Genomic DNA, 17142 nt, shown 5'->3' with positions numbered 1-17142 from the left:
GTCACCTGTCTGTCTTTTGCGCTTCAGTGCCTTTCAATAAACCAAAGATTGTGTTACAATGGCATGGTGGTGTAGCAGTGTATTGTTCCAATAGTTGGAGATTAACCCACACTCTGAGTCCTTCATCTTGCTCTGCTGTTAGCTGTGTTATTGAGGAGGATACTTGCAAAGGGGAAGACTCATCAATTTGGATGCCTCCCTGTAACTGAAGCCCTTGAAAAGATATGACTGTGAACTGAAAACAGGTTGCCTATCAGATGCACCATTTGGGGTTAAAATATGGCCAAAAATGATGGGGCAAGAAGAACATTTCAAGGAAATCTGGCACAGTGGTTAGCATTACTGTCTCACAGTGCCAGGGACCCAGGTTCGATTCCTGGCTTGGGTCACTGTCTGTATGGAGTTTGCACATTTTCCCCATGTCAGTGTGGGTTTCCTCCGGATATTCCGGGTTCCTCCCGCAGTCTAAAAGACATCCTGGTTAGGTGCGTTGACCTGAACAGGTGCCGGAGTGTGGCGACTCAAGGAATTTCACAGTAACTTCATTGCAGTGTTAATGTAAGCCTTACTTATGACTAATAAATAAACTCTAAGTTTTAAACTTAGAAGTGCAGAACGCTCCCTCCACCTAAACAAAACTATTGTATACCTTCCCTGATCTTAACCCTGTTCATTGCCAAATATCTATTGCATGAGTTCCAAATGATCAAGGAGGGAAAAAAACTAATGAAACACTCTTATTTGCTACAGAGACAGTCTTTAAATTCAAATCTTTGAAAAAGGCAGCTCAGTTGGCAGTCATAAGCAGTCTTGAAAAGGTAAGTGTGAATTTGGAATTTTAATAGTAGTCATTTTGTGGACAATCTGATGGATGCAGGGAAGCCATTTGACTGGTTGCTCTGCAGACAGCAATTGAAGAGTTCCAAGATGCATTCTTCTGCTACTGATTCCATGAAATTACAAGTATATTTCAATGTGAACTAGGAGGAGGAGGAGGCTATTTGGCCCCCTGAGCTTGCTCTGGCATTCCATAAGATCATGACTGATCTGATTGTAACCTTAACTCCCCATTCCCACCAACCTTGCTTATCAAAATTCTATCCACCTCTACCTGCTCTGCTAAAGTTTGATACTACCTTTAACTTTTTCAGTTAATCATGGATAGTGAGTCCTCTCCTTGGAATTTTTCTTTCTCGTTGGAATGTATCCAGAGGAAACATCCTCTTAAATGTCTGCGGCTGCATCTCTACTGATCTATTCCTTGACCTAATTTGCCAGTTAGCTAACTCTCCTTTGACACCCACATAATTGCCCTCATTTAAGTTTAAAATGCTAGTTTTGGACCCATTTTTCTCTCCCTCAAATTGAATGTGAAATTCAATTATATTTTGATTGCTGCCATCAATGGGTGCCTTCACTATGAAGTAATCAATTAATTCTATCTCGTTGAACCATGAGGTCTAATATGGCCTGCTATCTTGGGACGATTCTAAGAAACTGCCCTGAAAATATTCAGTGAATTCCTCATATAGGTCACCTTTGCCCACCATGATTTTCCAGCCTGTATGTAGATTAAAATCCACCATTATTGATTGTATCTTTCCATAATGCTCTCATTATTTCCTCATTTATATCTGTGTTATCAATATTACTATTAGGGGAACCAAGATAACGGTTCGAATGCGATCATTATCTTGGAATTAAGTTTGTGTCTATATATGCCCTGTTTTGAATCAAACTCTTCACTCACCTAATGAAGGGGCAAGGCTCCAAAAGCTCGTGCTACCAAATAAATTTGTTGGACTCCACAAATAAACTTGTGGACTCCCACAAGTGACCTCTTGCCTTTATAATTTCTCTTCTCAACTCGTACCGATTCTGCAACCTGAATTTAGGTCATCCTTCTCTATTGTACTAATACCATCATTAATTAGTAGACCATAAATCATCTTTGGTTGGAATTGCTCAGATTAAATTTCCCCATATGAAATCACAGTGATCATGGGTTACGTCACCCAATATTCCACCTACCACTTTGTCTATTGTGATTTTAGCCATCACTGGAACTTATCTGCCTTCCTTTCGAATGCTTGTGCTATGAACCCCACTAATGCTCAGTAAGAGGGCATTCCGAATCTCAGAAGTGAAACTTGGAACACTTCTTAATAGATCATTTGTGTGATTTGGAAAACATGGGACAAAAGAGATGAAACCTGGTGAAAATAGAGTCAGTTTTGTAAATTATTCAAATAATGAAACGTTTATTGAACTTTAAAACACAACAAGAAAGGCAACAATAGAGAAGAACATTTACATTAAACTATAATAATGGTTACCTCGACAGTATACTTCAATTACCATCCCCCCTCCCCCCAATCTAAATCTTACCTGCTTCCCTGAACTTTAAGTAGTCTCACAACACCAGGTTAAAGCCCAACAGGTTTATTTGGTAGCACAAGCTTTCGGAGCGTTGCCCCTTCATCAGGTGAGTGAAGAATTCAGTTCACAGACAAGACATATATAGATACAAAATCGATTCCAAAATAATGGTTTGAATGCAATCATTGTCTTGGAATTGAGTTTGTGTCTAGCCTGTACCTTGTGTCTGTAGCCTCCACCACTTTAACAGGCAGAGAATTCCAGAGACTCACCACCCTTTGAGTGAAGAAGTTCATCCTCAACTCCGATCTAAACTGCAGCCGCACCCCCTCCCTCCCTCCTTATTTTGAGGCTGTGTCCTCTAGTCCTGCTGTCCTTTCTAAGCGGGAAGAATCTCTCTACCTCTACCCTATCCATCCCCTTCACTATCTTGTAAATCTCTATAAGATCCCCCCTCAGCCTTCTAAACTCTAATGAGTACAGGCCCAGTCTATTCAATCTCTCTTCATAAGAACAAAGAACATCCCAGCACGGGAAACAGGCCCTTCGGCCCAACGAGCCCGCGCCGCCGCATCTTCCCACACCTACCCTGCCCTGTGTGTATGTGAGTGGAACCCCTAATGTAGCCAGATTCAGGGGAGAATAGTGTCAAATTGGTACACCAATCAGCCTAAGAGCACATCTTTGGGGTGTGGGAGGAAACCGGAGCGCCCGGAGGAAACCCACGCAACCACAGGGAGAATGCGCAAACTCCCACAGACACAGGCCCAAATCCATTTATCTGCACAGCTAGCAGTGATAGTCACTGAGCTGTTGCGGTGCCCATCTGCAGGATTAAGCACACACAACGACACGAAGTACTAGGCACTCCCGGAATCTCCAAGAGCAGCCCACGCATGACCCACCGTGTGCATGCCCCTCGTTTGACAACAAGGTGGACCGACCCTGTGGAATAAAAAAGACAATACGTTAACATGTAAAACTACATTTCCGGTGTCGTCCCGAGGCTCTGACCCTACTTAATACCCTCTACTATAACCCTCCATCCTTGCTTCGCTCATGTGTCTGTCTAAGTAAACCTTAAACAAGTCCAACATGCCTGCCTCCACCACCCTACTCGGTAGCGCGTTCCATACCCCCACGACCCTCTGCGTGAAAAACCTTCCTCTCATATCCAAATTATACTTCTCCCCTCTCACCCTTAGATCGTGACTTCTCGTAATTGTCCCCAATCTAGGGAAAAGCCTACCACTGTTTACTCTATCTATTCCCTTCAGTATTTTATTTACCCCTATCATATCACCCCTTAATCCCCGTCTTTCTAAGGAGAAGAGCCCCAGTTTCTCCAACCTTTCCTCGTAACTCAGTCCTTCCATGCCAGGCAACATCCTGGTAAACCTCCTCTGCACCCTCTCCAGGGTCTCCACGTCCTTCTGGTAGTAAGGTGACCAGAACTGGACGCAGTACTCCAAATGCGGTCTAACCAACGTTCTGTACAACCGACGCATTAGACGGCAGCTCATTTACTCTACACCCCTTCCTATGAAGGCTAGCATTCCATAAGCTATCTTCACAACCTTCTCTACCTGTGTCAACACCTTCAGAGAGTTGTGCACCTGCACTCCCAGGTCCCTCTGTATCTCTATACTCTTAATCGGTCTACCTTTTATCACATAACTCCTCCCTGCATTATTCCTTCAATGCTAACCCCCTCATCTCCGGTATCAGCCTAGTGAACATCCTGTGTACTCCCCCCAAGGCCAGTATATCCTTTCGCAAATATGGGGACCAAAACTGCACGCACTACTCCAATTGTGGCCTCACCGGTGCCCTGTACAGTTGCAGCAAGACCTCCCTGCTTTTATATTCTGTCCTACCAAATAAACTTGTTGGACTTTAACCTGGTGTTATGAGACTTCTTACTGTGCCTACTCCCAGTCCAACACCAGCAACTCCACATCATCCCTAAACTTTGAGAATACACTAACAGTTGCAAGGAAGTATACACCAAGTGGTCTCTGGTTAGATAAGGTTTGTGGAAGTTTTATGATCAGATTTTAAACAGAAGTTGCAGGAGTTGAGCATGGATCTAGTGGAATTGCACTGTTCCAGTACAGCTACAACATTGGCATCTACCTGGTAAATGATTCTGAATATCTACTTCAAAGGAAGTGTCCAATCGAATATTTATCCCTCAACCAATGTCACAAAATGAGGTTATCGTTATTACATTGCTGTTTGTGGGACCTTGCAGAATGCTGCTATTTCTTACATTTCAATAGTGTCTACGTGTAGTAAAAAAACTTCATTGAAGGATCAGCAGTTTGGAGAATCCTGAGATTACAGAAGGCATTACAGAACCTCGACAGTGTAGAAAGAGGCTGTCGCGTTTGTACTGATTCTCTGAAAGAGCATCCCATCCATGCTGTCCCCTATCTCTGTAACCCTGTACATTTACCATGGCTAATCCACTTAATCTACACATCTATAGACATTATACATCTTTCTGTTAAAGTTCCTGGAATAGGCAACAGAAAATTGGTCCGCGTGTCAGCTCCTTAACACCTCTTGGGGAAACCTATATGTGCACCAGCCTGATGTCTTTTTCCCTTCGTTCCTGCTCTCCCACCCTCTAATTCGTGTGCTCTTTGTGCATGAAGTGTTCAGCAATCAATGCGACTGAACGTTGTTTAAACTTGCTAATGATACATCTGTTGCGTTCAACTATCAGCCAGGGCTGGGATTTGAACCATGTGGTCTCAATATCTACATCATGATGAGTTTATGTGCAATGTCCCACTGATGTTGACTGACCAATGAGAGCAACAGTGTTGGGCTCTATCTCCAGTGGAAGCAGTCATATTTGATCCAAATGGGCTGAAAGGTTTGCATATTTATCAAAAGGCAGCACTTCTTAAACATTGATAGAATATTGTACATTTGGTTTCTTAGAGTAATCTTTACAGCATGAGTGAAGGTTTCTGAATTGCAAACTAGTTGTCCACCAATTCTAGTGCTACATATACAATTTCTAATTCAGGCACTTTGTTTCGAGTTCAAATATTTACAAAATTTGATCTTTTAAACCTGTAGGCATTTTGGAATTGGGTGGAAAATTATCCAGATGAATTTACCATGCTGTATCAGAGACCCCAGCCTGACCTGGCAGGTAAGCAATGCTTAAAAATAATCTCAGTACCGGAATGATCTAACAGATGGCTCGTGCTACTGCAGAGGATGGGAGATGGATATTGTTTAAAGATTATTTATTAGTGTCACAAGTAAGGCTTATATTAACACGGCAGTGAAGTTACTGTGAAATTCCTCCAGTCACCACATTCTGGTGCCTGTTCAGGTCAATGTACCTTACCAGCATGCCTTTCAGACTGAGGGAGGAAACAGGAGTACCTGGAGGAATCCCATGCAGATGTGAGGAGAATGTGCAAACTCCACACAGACAGTGACCCAAACCAGGAATCGAATCCAGGTCCCTGGCGCTGTGTGACAGCAGTACTAACCACTATGTCACCGTGCGGATGTTTAAACTTGTACTCCCTTGGATAATGTAGTGGTTGTGTTTACTTGTATTTTTTTTTTGCAACCTCACCCTGTTCTCTGAAGCAGAAGAATGGAAATTTGTCATTCCAGTCAGGCTAGTGTGGGCAGACATCAACTTCATTTCTGTAAAATCTGGAAGGCGAAGGAGGCGCTTGGGAAATTATCAGTTCACATTTTTGTGATTATCTGGTAAACAAATGGTGAAATCAGAGTAACTGAAGAGCAAGTACAACATGTGTGCATTCGGCAGCAGGGAGAATGCAGCAGTTGAAAGAGAAGGCTGACCGCCATCATCTCAGGGCAGGGCAATGAGTGTGGTTTTGCCAGCATCTCCCACATCCTGAGAACATATTTAAAAAGGGAAAAGGATTTTAGAGTGTTTGAAGATGTGCTTCAAACAATGGATAACATTTTGAATGTACTAATTGATGCAGGGCACAGCTATAAGTGGATGCATTGATGCTATTATACCAGTGTATGGTATTACAGAGTGTTTGTTCATAGCTGGAAATGGCTGATAAATGGTTAATAAAAATGTAGGAAAATAGATTTACCTAGTGTCTTGCTAAAAGTGGCTCTCAAAACAGTGGGTGACACAGTGGTTAGCACTGCTGCATCACAGCACCAGGGACTTGGATTTGATTCCCAGTTTGCGTCACTGTCTGTGTGGAGACTGCATGTTCTCCCCGTGTCTGCTTGGGTTTCTTCCAGGTGCTCTAGTTTGTTCCCACAGCCTGAAAGACGTGCTGTTTATGTGTATTGGCCATGCTAAAATTTTCCCTCTATGTACCCGAACAGGCGCCGGAGTATGACGACTAGGGGATTTTCAGTTATTTCATTGCAGTGTTAATGTAAGCCTACTTGTGACAATAAATAAATAAACTTTAAAACAAAAAGAGTGTTAAAATTGGAACCTCTAATTTGCTCAATATCCAGTGGGAGCGTGGCATTTGTTCACTTCATTATGGAAAGAGAATCCCATGTGTCTGTTTGAATAAAACATTAGAGTTTTGTATCGCTGATTACTGCCAAAGATGGAAGTGTATTCAAGGCACTGAACCTGTTCTTGCATGCTGTCCTTGCATAACTTGGACATCCAAAACAATTCTCCTTGAGTATAAATTTTCCTCCGCAGTCTCATGTGGTTTCAGTACATTCAAAGCATTTACCATTTATGACTTAAACAGGTGCTGTATATCCATGGAATGCGGAGCAGGGTGGAATAGCTGGGTTTTTAATCAAATAAGTTGTAATGCTCTGAAAGTTTCTACGTGCCTGTATCGAGCAATTACTGTGTTCTTCAGTAAATTCAAAGTTATTGCTGGTTTATGTGATTGAGTCATATTCTCATGTATTCAAAAAAAAAGACTAAAGCTACTTTACTTTGGCTAGCTAGGTTTACAGTTAGTATCATTTTGATGCATTTACATCTTTTTCTGTTTTATCTTTTACATAAACCTCACCCCCAATAAAAGATTGTTCAGAGAAGCTGTTTGACCTTGTGGATAGCTTTGCTGAAAGTGCCAAACGGAAAGCAGCAGTCTGGCCGTTGCAGATCATCCTCCTCATCCTCTCTCCTGATATTCTGCAGGACATCTCAAAGGAAATTGTTGAGGAAAGCAAAATGAACAAGGTAGTTTAGATTTTTTTTCCCATTTGGAAGATCTTGGCACTGTTTTGTCACTTAGAGTCCCTTGGATTTTACTCTGTTGCTGTACCTGTGAGCCTTGGTCGTGTGTGCCAGAAAGCTTTTTAGCTAAAGAAGCCAACTTTTTTTATTCATTTGTGGCACATGGGTGTCATTGGCTGGCCAGCATTTAATGCCCATCCCTAGTTGCCTTGGGAGGCTGGTTGAGAGTCAACCACATTGCTGTGGCTCTGGTGTCACACGTAGGCCAGACCTGGTAAGGCTTTCTTTCCTTAAAGGACATTAGTGAACCAGGTGGGTTTTTTCTGACAATCGACAGTGGTTTCATGGTCAACAGTAGATTCTTTAATTCCAGATTTTTAAAATTTAATTCAAATTCCACCGTCTGCCATAGCAGGATTCAAACCTGGGTCCTCTGAACATTAGCTGAGTTTCTGGATTAATAGTCTAGCGATTATACCACTAGGCCACCGCCTCCTCAAGATCTTGTTCTTGTGACATCCATGTGGGCACCATTGGATAGTGAATCAGAGCAAAGTTCCAGCTAACTTTCCAGTTGAAAAGAATTGTAGTGCCCTTGTCACCATTGCCAGACTGAAGATGGTTAACTCTGATTTGTCTGGTGTTCTGTTGCTAAATGAAGTTGTGACTTAGTTGGTCAGTACAGGTCATATAAACTCGGTGATCCATGGGGGAACCCATTGCGGAGCTCTTGGATTTGTAAGCAATTTATTTAATACATCCCACAGACCCAAGATAAAACAATAGATTCCACATCCACATGAGCAAATTTCGTGCATTGAGTACCAGAGTGCAAATTGATCCATTGAAGCCTCGTTCTCAGAGGACTGAGGCTTAGATTTTTGGGAAGGGAGAGGTGGTACATGCTTGCACCCACCCCTGCATCATTTTCTAAACATAACCAACTGTATGGAGTTGTTGTGGAGCATGAGTGCAGCATTGACTCTACAAGCCGCACAGCATTTCCTGTTTGAAACTGTATTGCTGTGGAGACGCTGAGCACAGGCCTTATACTTCACATAAAAAGGAGGAAATGTTGGAGGGTGAGTCATCCCCAGCTACTCTTCATCATTAAGCGCCCATTTGGAAAGCTGTAGAGTTCCGCCTGTGGGTTGTTTGTTCCACAGATGTGGATAAACACTCAAGGGGAAGGAAAGAATAAATAAGACTAACTGACTGAGAAAATCTTGTTTTATTTTTGGCAGTGTTGTCTTAAAGCTAATTGAGGACTGCAATTTTTTTTAAACTGTAAATCATGCTTTTTAAAGAAGGCAGATTAGAGCTCTTAAAATGATACCCAGTAATGTATATTTACAGCTTCACAGTTGTGACAGTTCAGCTATACCATCCATCTTTTTTGTTTCTCTGAATGCAATTGTACAATTGATACCAAATTAGGTTTGTGATTTTTTTGTTGCTGCAATCCTATGTACTCATTGAGAATTAAACAAGTCCGCCAACTGTTTCAACATTTTTCGTTCAAATCCAGTCAGGTCTCAGGTGAAAAAGCAAGGGTCTAACCCAGTGTTCTGTGCAATTACTTCCTGCGCAACTGAATTAAAAAAAAACAAGGGATGCATGTCCAGTGACTCACCCTAGGTCACCCTGAGTACCTGAGGGAACTTGCTTCCTCACACCACCATTTGGATGTTTAAAAAATGCACTGTGCCATTTGCATGCATTTTACATCTTGTTTTTAAACTGTACCTTTAACCAGCAAAGGTATTCTGCATCATTGCTGTTAGCAGAATGACTAAACACCTAGAGAGCAGTTGCTTGCTGAGTCATTGGTGGCAGTTTCTTACATAACGGTGACGAACATGATCATCAGCCCCTGTGAAAACACTCGAGCTAAGGAATAATCTCCTATTGTGGTTTGTTGGAATATTTAGCAATATCATAGATCTTGAATATTCTGTCATCCCCACTAAACTACACCACCACCAACCTCCGTCACACCTCGGCTTTTGCGAAGGAATGGAACCAGGTATCCTTATCTCTCTCTCTTGAGCTTTGGAAGCAGAAGTGGTGTGAAACTGTGACAGGATCCTGTTAGCGAATGCCCGTCTCTGCAATTGACATTTGGCCTGTTGTAAAATGGGAGAAAATGACTCTAATATAATTTTTTTTAAAAAAGGAGCTATGGATGGGATGTATTTTAGGCTGGAGGTGTAATTTTTCTGATTGTTTTCTGTTGGGAGTCAATCTCCCAAACACAACTGGTGTGAACAGTTCCTGTAATGTGTCCCTCAAATGGAGTTTAACATAAATCAGTTCGGGAGAAAAAGGAATCTAATTCTTTGCCCTCTTTCCCCAACACCAAACACATGGCTTGACATTTCTTCCCTCTGGTGCTCTGTGGCCCAATTTACCCGGCTGATCTTAGGTTTGGAGCCAAAGAACCACACTATAGATTTCCTTCAACATGTCTTGGCTTTAGTTTGGCCCTTTCTCTTTGTTGCTAGTTCGACTTTCCTCGGCTAATGGATTTTGCTCTGGTAATAGGTCTGAATCAAGGCCAAAGAAGGTTGGTTTGTTAAATTAATAGCAACGTTTTGAATTGTCTGACTGCTGTCTTCCTAATTTTTGCACAGAAGTTGTTTCTGGACAACCTAAAAAAAGCCCTTGCTGGTCACGGTGGCAGTCGGCAGCTAACAGAAAGTGCTGCAATCGCCTGTGTTAAACTTTGCAAGGCCTCCACGTACATCAGCTGGGAAGACAATTCTGTCATCTGCTTTCAGGTTCAGTCCATGGTTGTAGACCTAAAGGTATGGAATTTCTGCTAGAAGAAGCGCCAATTGAGAAATGGGAATTAGATGATACTTAACTTGGGTTTAAAAGGCTGTAATATAATTGGGGATGGAAAATTGAAGGAGGCAACTTTGTTACACAAGATTATGCCAAAATTATTAATGTCCCTCATTTCTGCATAAGTATGTTGCATCATGTAAGTGAATGACAGGTTCTCAATCACAAGTTTTGAGTGTTTGCTTATTGGGAGAATTTTAAAAATCTAACCTAAGATTAATGTTCTGCTTTTCACAGTTCCAAGTAACTAGACAAGGGAAAACATTAACGGTGCTGGATGATATGTTTTCCACCTTTACCTCTTGACTGGGCGTTGTTACATGACACGTGGCTCTGAAGAGGAGGAGAAAAGTATAACTTAGATTTTAACATGGCTCAACAATTCTCTATCATTAGCATGGATTGAGACCAGATGAGGCATCTGCTGAGGGTGGACGTAGCTTGCATGACATTCCTCAAGTATTCTGGTATCTGAAAACCAGAAGCCAGGAGGTGTCACAGCATGAGCCTCATGTCACTTGTGTGCAGACAGATGATGATGCAATGCCTCAATTCACTGCCACCAAGGCATTAGGGTACAGGTTACTGGTTGGCAGTGTTGTGATAATTTAAACACAGTGGAATGTTGGATTGTATAGTTAGCAGTGATTTACCAGATAAGTTACAAGATTTCACAGCATGTCTGATGCCTTTGCTTGGACATGTCCTGAAATTGTGCAAATTTCCTTGATTCGGCCATCCCCAAACAATATTTAAAAGGCCACGTAACAAATTCTCCCCGAGCTTCCAGTATGTTCTGATATAGTGCTACAAAGATTTTCTTAAACTTGATAAGTTAGTCACTGTGGATAAATTAGTAAAATATGTATTTTGATTTTATAAAAGTCCAAGTCCACTATTCATAGGTAGAGTGGACAGGGAGTTTGTTTCCAGACTTGTGTGAATGGCACTCTAGTTACTGTGAACTGACTTTAGACAAATAATGACTAAGGTGGCAGAATGATTAACACTGCTGCCTTCCAGCGCCACTGACTTGGGTTCGATTCCCGGCTTGTGTCACTGTGGGGAGTCTCCCTGTGTCTGCGTGGGTATCCTTCGGGTGCTCCGGCTTCCTCCCACAGTCCAAAAGTTGTGCTGGTTAGGTGCGTTGGCCATGGTAAATTCTTCCTCAGTGCACCTAAACAGGTGCTGGAGTATGGTGACTAGGGGATTTTCACAGTAACTTCATTGCGGTGTTAATGTAAGCCCACTTGTGACACTAATAAACTTTAAAACGTCCTCCAAGCCCCTTATGCGACTTTGCAATGAAAAGCACCTGACATCTATTTTACTACCTCATCAGTTCTAGAAGATTGCCTGCTCCCCGCCCTACTTTTGTACATCCCATTTCTCTGTGACAAGTGCCCTACCTATTTAATTGTACAGTATGTTTAATAATAGGATAAATAGATATAACCAAGATTTCAGATTTTTTACTGAAATGCAAAATGAAAATCTAAAATTAGAGTTTAACTAATAAAACCTGAAAGACGTCATTGCCTGCATGCTCTAGTTCTGAAGTGACGCACGCAGCTACTTCTCTTGTATAACTCTGGGCACATTATCTCCCTCCACCTTTATCCAAGAATGACCTAAATGACTCTGTAATGCAAGGTAAGATAGCTGATGGGGGTCAGGTGTTGGGGACACAGGCTATGATTCCTTTCAATTCTTTGAGGACAGTTAAATATGTAACTGTTTGCTGTTCCTTCCAACATTGCTTGGATTAAACTCAGAAAAAAATTGGAAACTTTTATATTTGACCCAAATTAAGAAAGCATAGAAAACTTCAGAATCTATGCACTGATGAGCAGTGTTTAAAGGGTGTGTGTGGTACAGAAATGGAAGAAGATTTGGCACTGCATTCCTTTCCCATTTATTGACTTTACTGGGTGCTTTCAAATTGATCAAAAAAATGACATTTTTTGGGTTAGCTTCATCTGATAATTATGTTGTTACATCTATAGTTCTTTGTCTCAGTAATTGCTTTGATCTGTTGTTATTTCACAGACCCTGTTGTTTAATCCTAGCAAGCCTTTCTCCAGAGGTGCTGGCAGCCAGAGTGCAGATGTGGATCTCATGATAGACTGTTTTGTTTCCTGTTTTCGCATCAACCCTCATAACAATAATCATTTCAAGGTATCTAAATATGCTTTTGTTCTGCTTCAAGAAGGTTTAATTTTAATTCTTGTGATTTCTGAGGTGAGCATATTTCAGGACTGGTTGACACAAAAAAGCTCAAAGCTAAAATAGTTGACATTTCTCCCTATTGGGGAGAAAGATAAATTTTACGTCACAAGGATGATGAATCGGTATTAAGAATAGGGAAGGGCTAACATGAAGAATCTGCTGTATGCTGCATTTGCCTTTCTAATTAATGATGGGAACATACTGTTTAGGTTGCTATCCCTTGGCCACATTGGGTGGCACAGTGGTTAGCACTGCTGCCTCACAGCACCAGGGACCCAGGTTTGATTCCCAGCTTGGGACACTGTCTGTGTGGAGTTTGAATCTTCTCCCCGTGTCTGCATGGGTTTCCTCCAGGTGCTTTGGTTTCCTCTCTCACTCTGAGAGGCGTGCTGGTTAGGTGCACTGGCCGTGCTAAATTTTCTGTGTACCCAAACAGACACTGGAGTGTGGCAACTAGGGGATTTTCACAGTAACTTCATTGCAGTGTTATTGTAAGCTTACTTGTGACACTAATAAACAAATAACATGGATGGAGACAATGTGCTCACTGCTGTCAGCTTGGACATGTGCATGTAGCTTTGAACTGCTTCATTGTGTTACAACTGAGGGATTATGGAGGGATGATTTATGTTTGCACAGGAGCAATTGGAATAAGAGTAGACCATTCAGCCCCTTCATGCTCCTTCATTCAGATTTAGGAGCAATAGATGACAATGCATTTGTCTCAAATGCCTGAACAAATGGTACAAATGCCAATAGCTTGGTAAAGAGAAGCAGCTGAGATCAGACCTTTAAAAAGAAAGTATAGAATGTGGCAACTGCTGCTAACCTTGTTTACTGTCTGCCTGTTGTTGCTGTGAGACCGTGATAGCCTCTCTAAGGGTTGTTTGTGCAGCTACTGAGAATGTGATACTCGCAACTGCATGGAATGGCAGAGGTTATTGATGTGGATGAAGCGGGAAGCTAGATCAGCATATGACTCAAAGGATATGTTGATTAGGTGAGATAAAGGAAGGTAGGAGGAGTTGTTCATCCTGTGCTTACGTTGGGGACGGCCTGTTTCTGTACTGTGAATTCTGTGCAACTGAACAGCTTGCACGATCACTTCAGAAGGCACGTGTTAACCGCAGCATGGGCTATCGTATGTGTTATCCAATGCATTAGCCATTAGCTGTATGTGGCCAATTGGAAATTCAGATTGCATTTGACTAGTAAATTAAGAAAAATGAAAAATTGATGTTGGTTGGCAAAAATTGATTTTCATAGCTTATATGCAGACACTTGAAACTTCTTAGTGAAATGATAATGTGGAAAGCAGTATGTGCAAGTATTTTTAATCAGTCTTTTACATCCTTTGATGCATATCAGTAGTTGGTGTTAAATAACTATATAGTACACTTTTCTGAATGCATGTATCTTACCTACTAACATTAGTGCATGTGCTTAGTGTTGTGACCATACCTATTGAGTAATAGTGTCAGATTCTCCAGAAGGACAAGCTAGATGGATTTTTCAACTATATATCTCAGTGGTGGGCAACCTGTGGCCCAGGGACCACATGTGGCCCATCTGGTTTCTGAGTGCGGCCCACAAGACGTTTTGTTGAGCATGGCCCATGTGTAGAGTTGCTACATTCTGCTGATTCCCATCCATGTAGTTTTTTTACGACTGGTATGACTGAAGTGATTTACACAGAAAGCAAGGGCAAGTGAAGTGAAGTGAGGTGTTTGCTCACAACGCTGACGGTGAGAGCCGTGTGCTCCCTCTGCATTCAAAGCGTAAGTATTTTGATCATTTGAAGTTTATGGTTCTATTCATATATAAATGATGAAACATTTTCTATAACTTATGAAATATTTGGCATGTGTTAAATGTATTTAATCTTATTCATGAGGTCATGATTCATAAGCAAGCTCGATTTCGATCTTGTGGCCCAGGGATGGAGGAGGGCCACTCACGTGGCCTAAGTTGCCCATCACTAATGCAGCAGTTTCCACAGCCAATATTAGCTCATAGATTTTCAAGATCGATGGCAATCATTTACCATGCTGGAGTTTGAACTGGCGACCTTAGTGTCAACAATAGTGGACTGACAACGTCCTTGTAAAAGCTTTTCACTTCAAATTTCTGTAGAGGAGCTTTATAACTGCAAAGGAGCCCTTTGGTCAGTATAATCAAGCAGGAGGCGAATGATTTCAGACAAGCATAACAGTGGTCCAGCCAGGAGTTCCGTTGATTTTTACGGACTGGAACTAATGAGGTACATGACTGGATAATCTATTTCGATGATGGTTGAGTGATAAATATTGGCCATGGCATTGGGAAAACTTCACTTTTCTTTGAAGGTTGAATAATAAATACTGACCATGACATGGGAGAGAGTTTCTATTCTTTGACAAGTGCTTTTGGATCTTTTATGTCCACCTCTGCATATTACTGTCCTGAAGTGTCAAGTCTTTGGAGATAAGTGTAAACCAGAGACCTTTTGACATTTGGGCTTGAGTGCTACGATTAAACCAAGGGTGATATAGCAAGGGGAGGTGGAGTCCTTATTTCACTCCTCCATTCTCCAAAAAGGATTTGAAAGGGTGAACAGTGATTCAGTCATGATGCATTCTATTCCTGCATTGTTTTTGTAAAAGATAATGCTCAGTTTTATACTGGCAAAGACATCCAAGCTGCCTGTAAGCAGGAATAATCTCACTGATATGGACACAAAAAAGTAACCCTGTTCTATGTAAATGTGATTTCAAAGTTTTTTTTTGAAATAGTTCTTGGGACGTGATTGATATCAGCAAGGCTACATACTTGTTCTGAACTCCAACAGCAAGGTGGTAGGGGGCGTTTGCGGTGATTTCATTTAAAAGTGTCAGGTTAGATAACATTAAAAACCGGCCATGAGGTGTGCAAATCACAAGTAGACCAGATTAGGTAGCATGGTGGGCAGGCTAGTTTGTGAATCACTTGAGATTTTAAAACAATCTGGCAAGTGTTGATTAGATTTCACTTTGTTGCTGACATCAAGTTCTTTATTTATCTTGTGGCAGGTCTGTTTGGCATCATCCTCCCCTCCAACCTTTCATTATGTCTTGGTTAACTCACTGCACAGAATTATTACAAACGTAAGTATTCCTTGATGCAGAGGTTCGCATTCTGCCAATTAATGAGATTTGGTCGGTTCCTGTTGATGTAATTCACAAACTTCTGAATGCTATCTCAATGCCTTGTGCTAAAGGTGGTGATAATGATTGTTATATACATTGTGCCTTTTATTAAAGCATCATAGATCCAATTTAGTTTAAATATATACATATTGTGAAGATTTCTGGTGTTGCACTTTCTGAGGCAGTTCGTTTTAATATTGGTTGGGGTGCTTCCATCATGAAACCACTTTAATGACCCTCTGGACCTTGCACCATGTGGGAGCGAAGCACATTCTGTGCGTGTGTCTGACAGGAAGACCTGCCTTACGTGCAGTCCATTAAGGTGACTCTGTCTTAAAAATGTTCAAAGATTCTGTTTCCACTCCCTCTGAGGAAGAGAGTTAAAGAGACTCATAACCCTCCGAGAAAATTTTTTTCTCACCTGTCTGAAATGAGTGACCCCTTATTTTTAAACAATGGTCCTGAGCTCTAGATGCTCTGACAATGGGAAACATTACTCCACGTTCACTCTGTCGATAACCCTCAGGATCTTAAACATTTTGACCAAGTCTTACTCTTTCTAAACTCTAATGGATGCAACCTTAACTTGTCCAGCCTTTCCTCGTAAGACAAACCTGTCCATTCCTGGTATTGGTCGACTGAACGCTTTCTGCACTGCATATCAATGTTTAGGGTGTAAGGTGAATATCCTCCAGCTATTGCCTGGTGTTAGTCAGCTTACCCTGTGTAGAACCTCAGCTTGAGAGTTCTATATGTCCAGATTTTACATTAGGCCTGCGGGGGTCCTGTTCCTCTTTTGAAACTCTTAATCAGTCCAAAAGTATCCCTGGTCCAAGCGATTAGAAATGAGATTCAGATGTTGCCAAGGAAATGTTCACTGACCTTAAAAAGATAAACAAATGACCTCATGGTAAGGAAGCAGCTTTGAAGGATTCATTCACTCTTTTTGAGCATGATTGCAAATTGAATAATTCCACTGATTTTTCTAAGATTGTTTATTTGACCTGTGCCAAAAAGAGAGATTTATTGAAAAAAAAGTGTTTGTGAGAGGGAGTCTGATTCTCTCTGCTACTTTTGAAAAGAATTGATCAGAGAACTGTATTTTAACTTGCCTACTTTCCCTCCATGATGTGAGTGCAGTTGAACTTTAATTAGAAGTTCCTTAGTTTAAATATTTGTTTTAGGCACTGCACTCCCACTTTGCTACATTTCCAGTCCTTCATTTAAATTTGATTATAACTTGAAATGATCAAGAATATGTCATAAGCCTGATTTAAAGTGGAAAGTGTGGTCATTATTGGAGGCAAGCTTTTTTCAGAGAATATTGAAGGCAGA

General features: G+C 41.4%; 1 protein-coding gene across 16 annotated transcripts in view; it reads left to right on the top strand.

The window, feature by feature from the left end:
* LOC145357267 (neurofibromin) overlaps positions 1-17142 on the top strand; it is a 324662-nt gene that overhangs the window by 55886 nt on the left and 251634 nt on the right. For 15 of the 16 annotated variants that reach the window (XR_013889280.1, XM_080210466.1, XM_080210464.1 and 12 more), the window contains exons 6-11: positions 751-818; positions 5473-5548; positions 7413-7570; positions 10201-10374; positions 12464-12592; positions 15691-15765. Coding sequence is in view for 15 of the 16 variants with exons in the window: in XM_080210466.1 (XP_080066592.1) it covers positions 751-818; positions 5473-5548; positions 7413-7570; positions 10201-10374; positions 12464-12592; positions 15691-15765 (680 nt within the window). In the remaining variant the exon portion in view is untranslated. Of the gene's footprint in view, positions 1-750; positions 819-5472; positions 5549-7412; positions 7571-10200; positions 10375-12463; positions 12593-15690; positions 15766-17142 lie in introns of those variants that run through there. The other variant, XM_080210463.1, reaches the window with a different exon arrangement.

The sequence above is a fragment of the Carcharhinus amblyrhynchos genome, chromosome 23 (genome assembly GCF_965287045.1).
Source record: "Carcharhinus amblyrhynchos chromosome 23, sCarAmb.v2.hapA, whole genome shotgun sequence".
Lineage (NCBI taxonomy): Eukaryota > Metazoa > Chordata > Chondrichthyes > Carcharhiniformes > Carcharhinidae > Carcharhinus > Carcharhinus amblyrhynchos.
The sequence above is the reverse complement of the archived record's forward strand: the minus strand, read 5'-3'. Positions and strand labels throughout refer to the sequence as shown.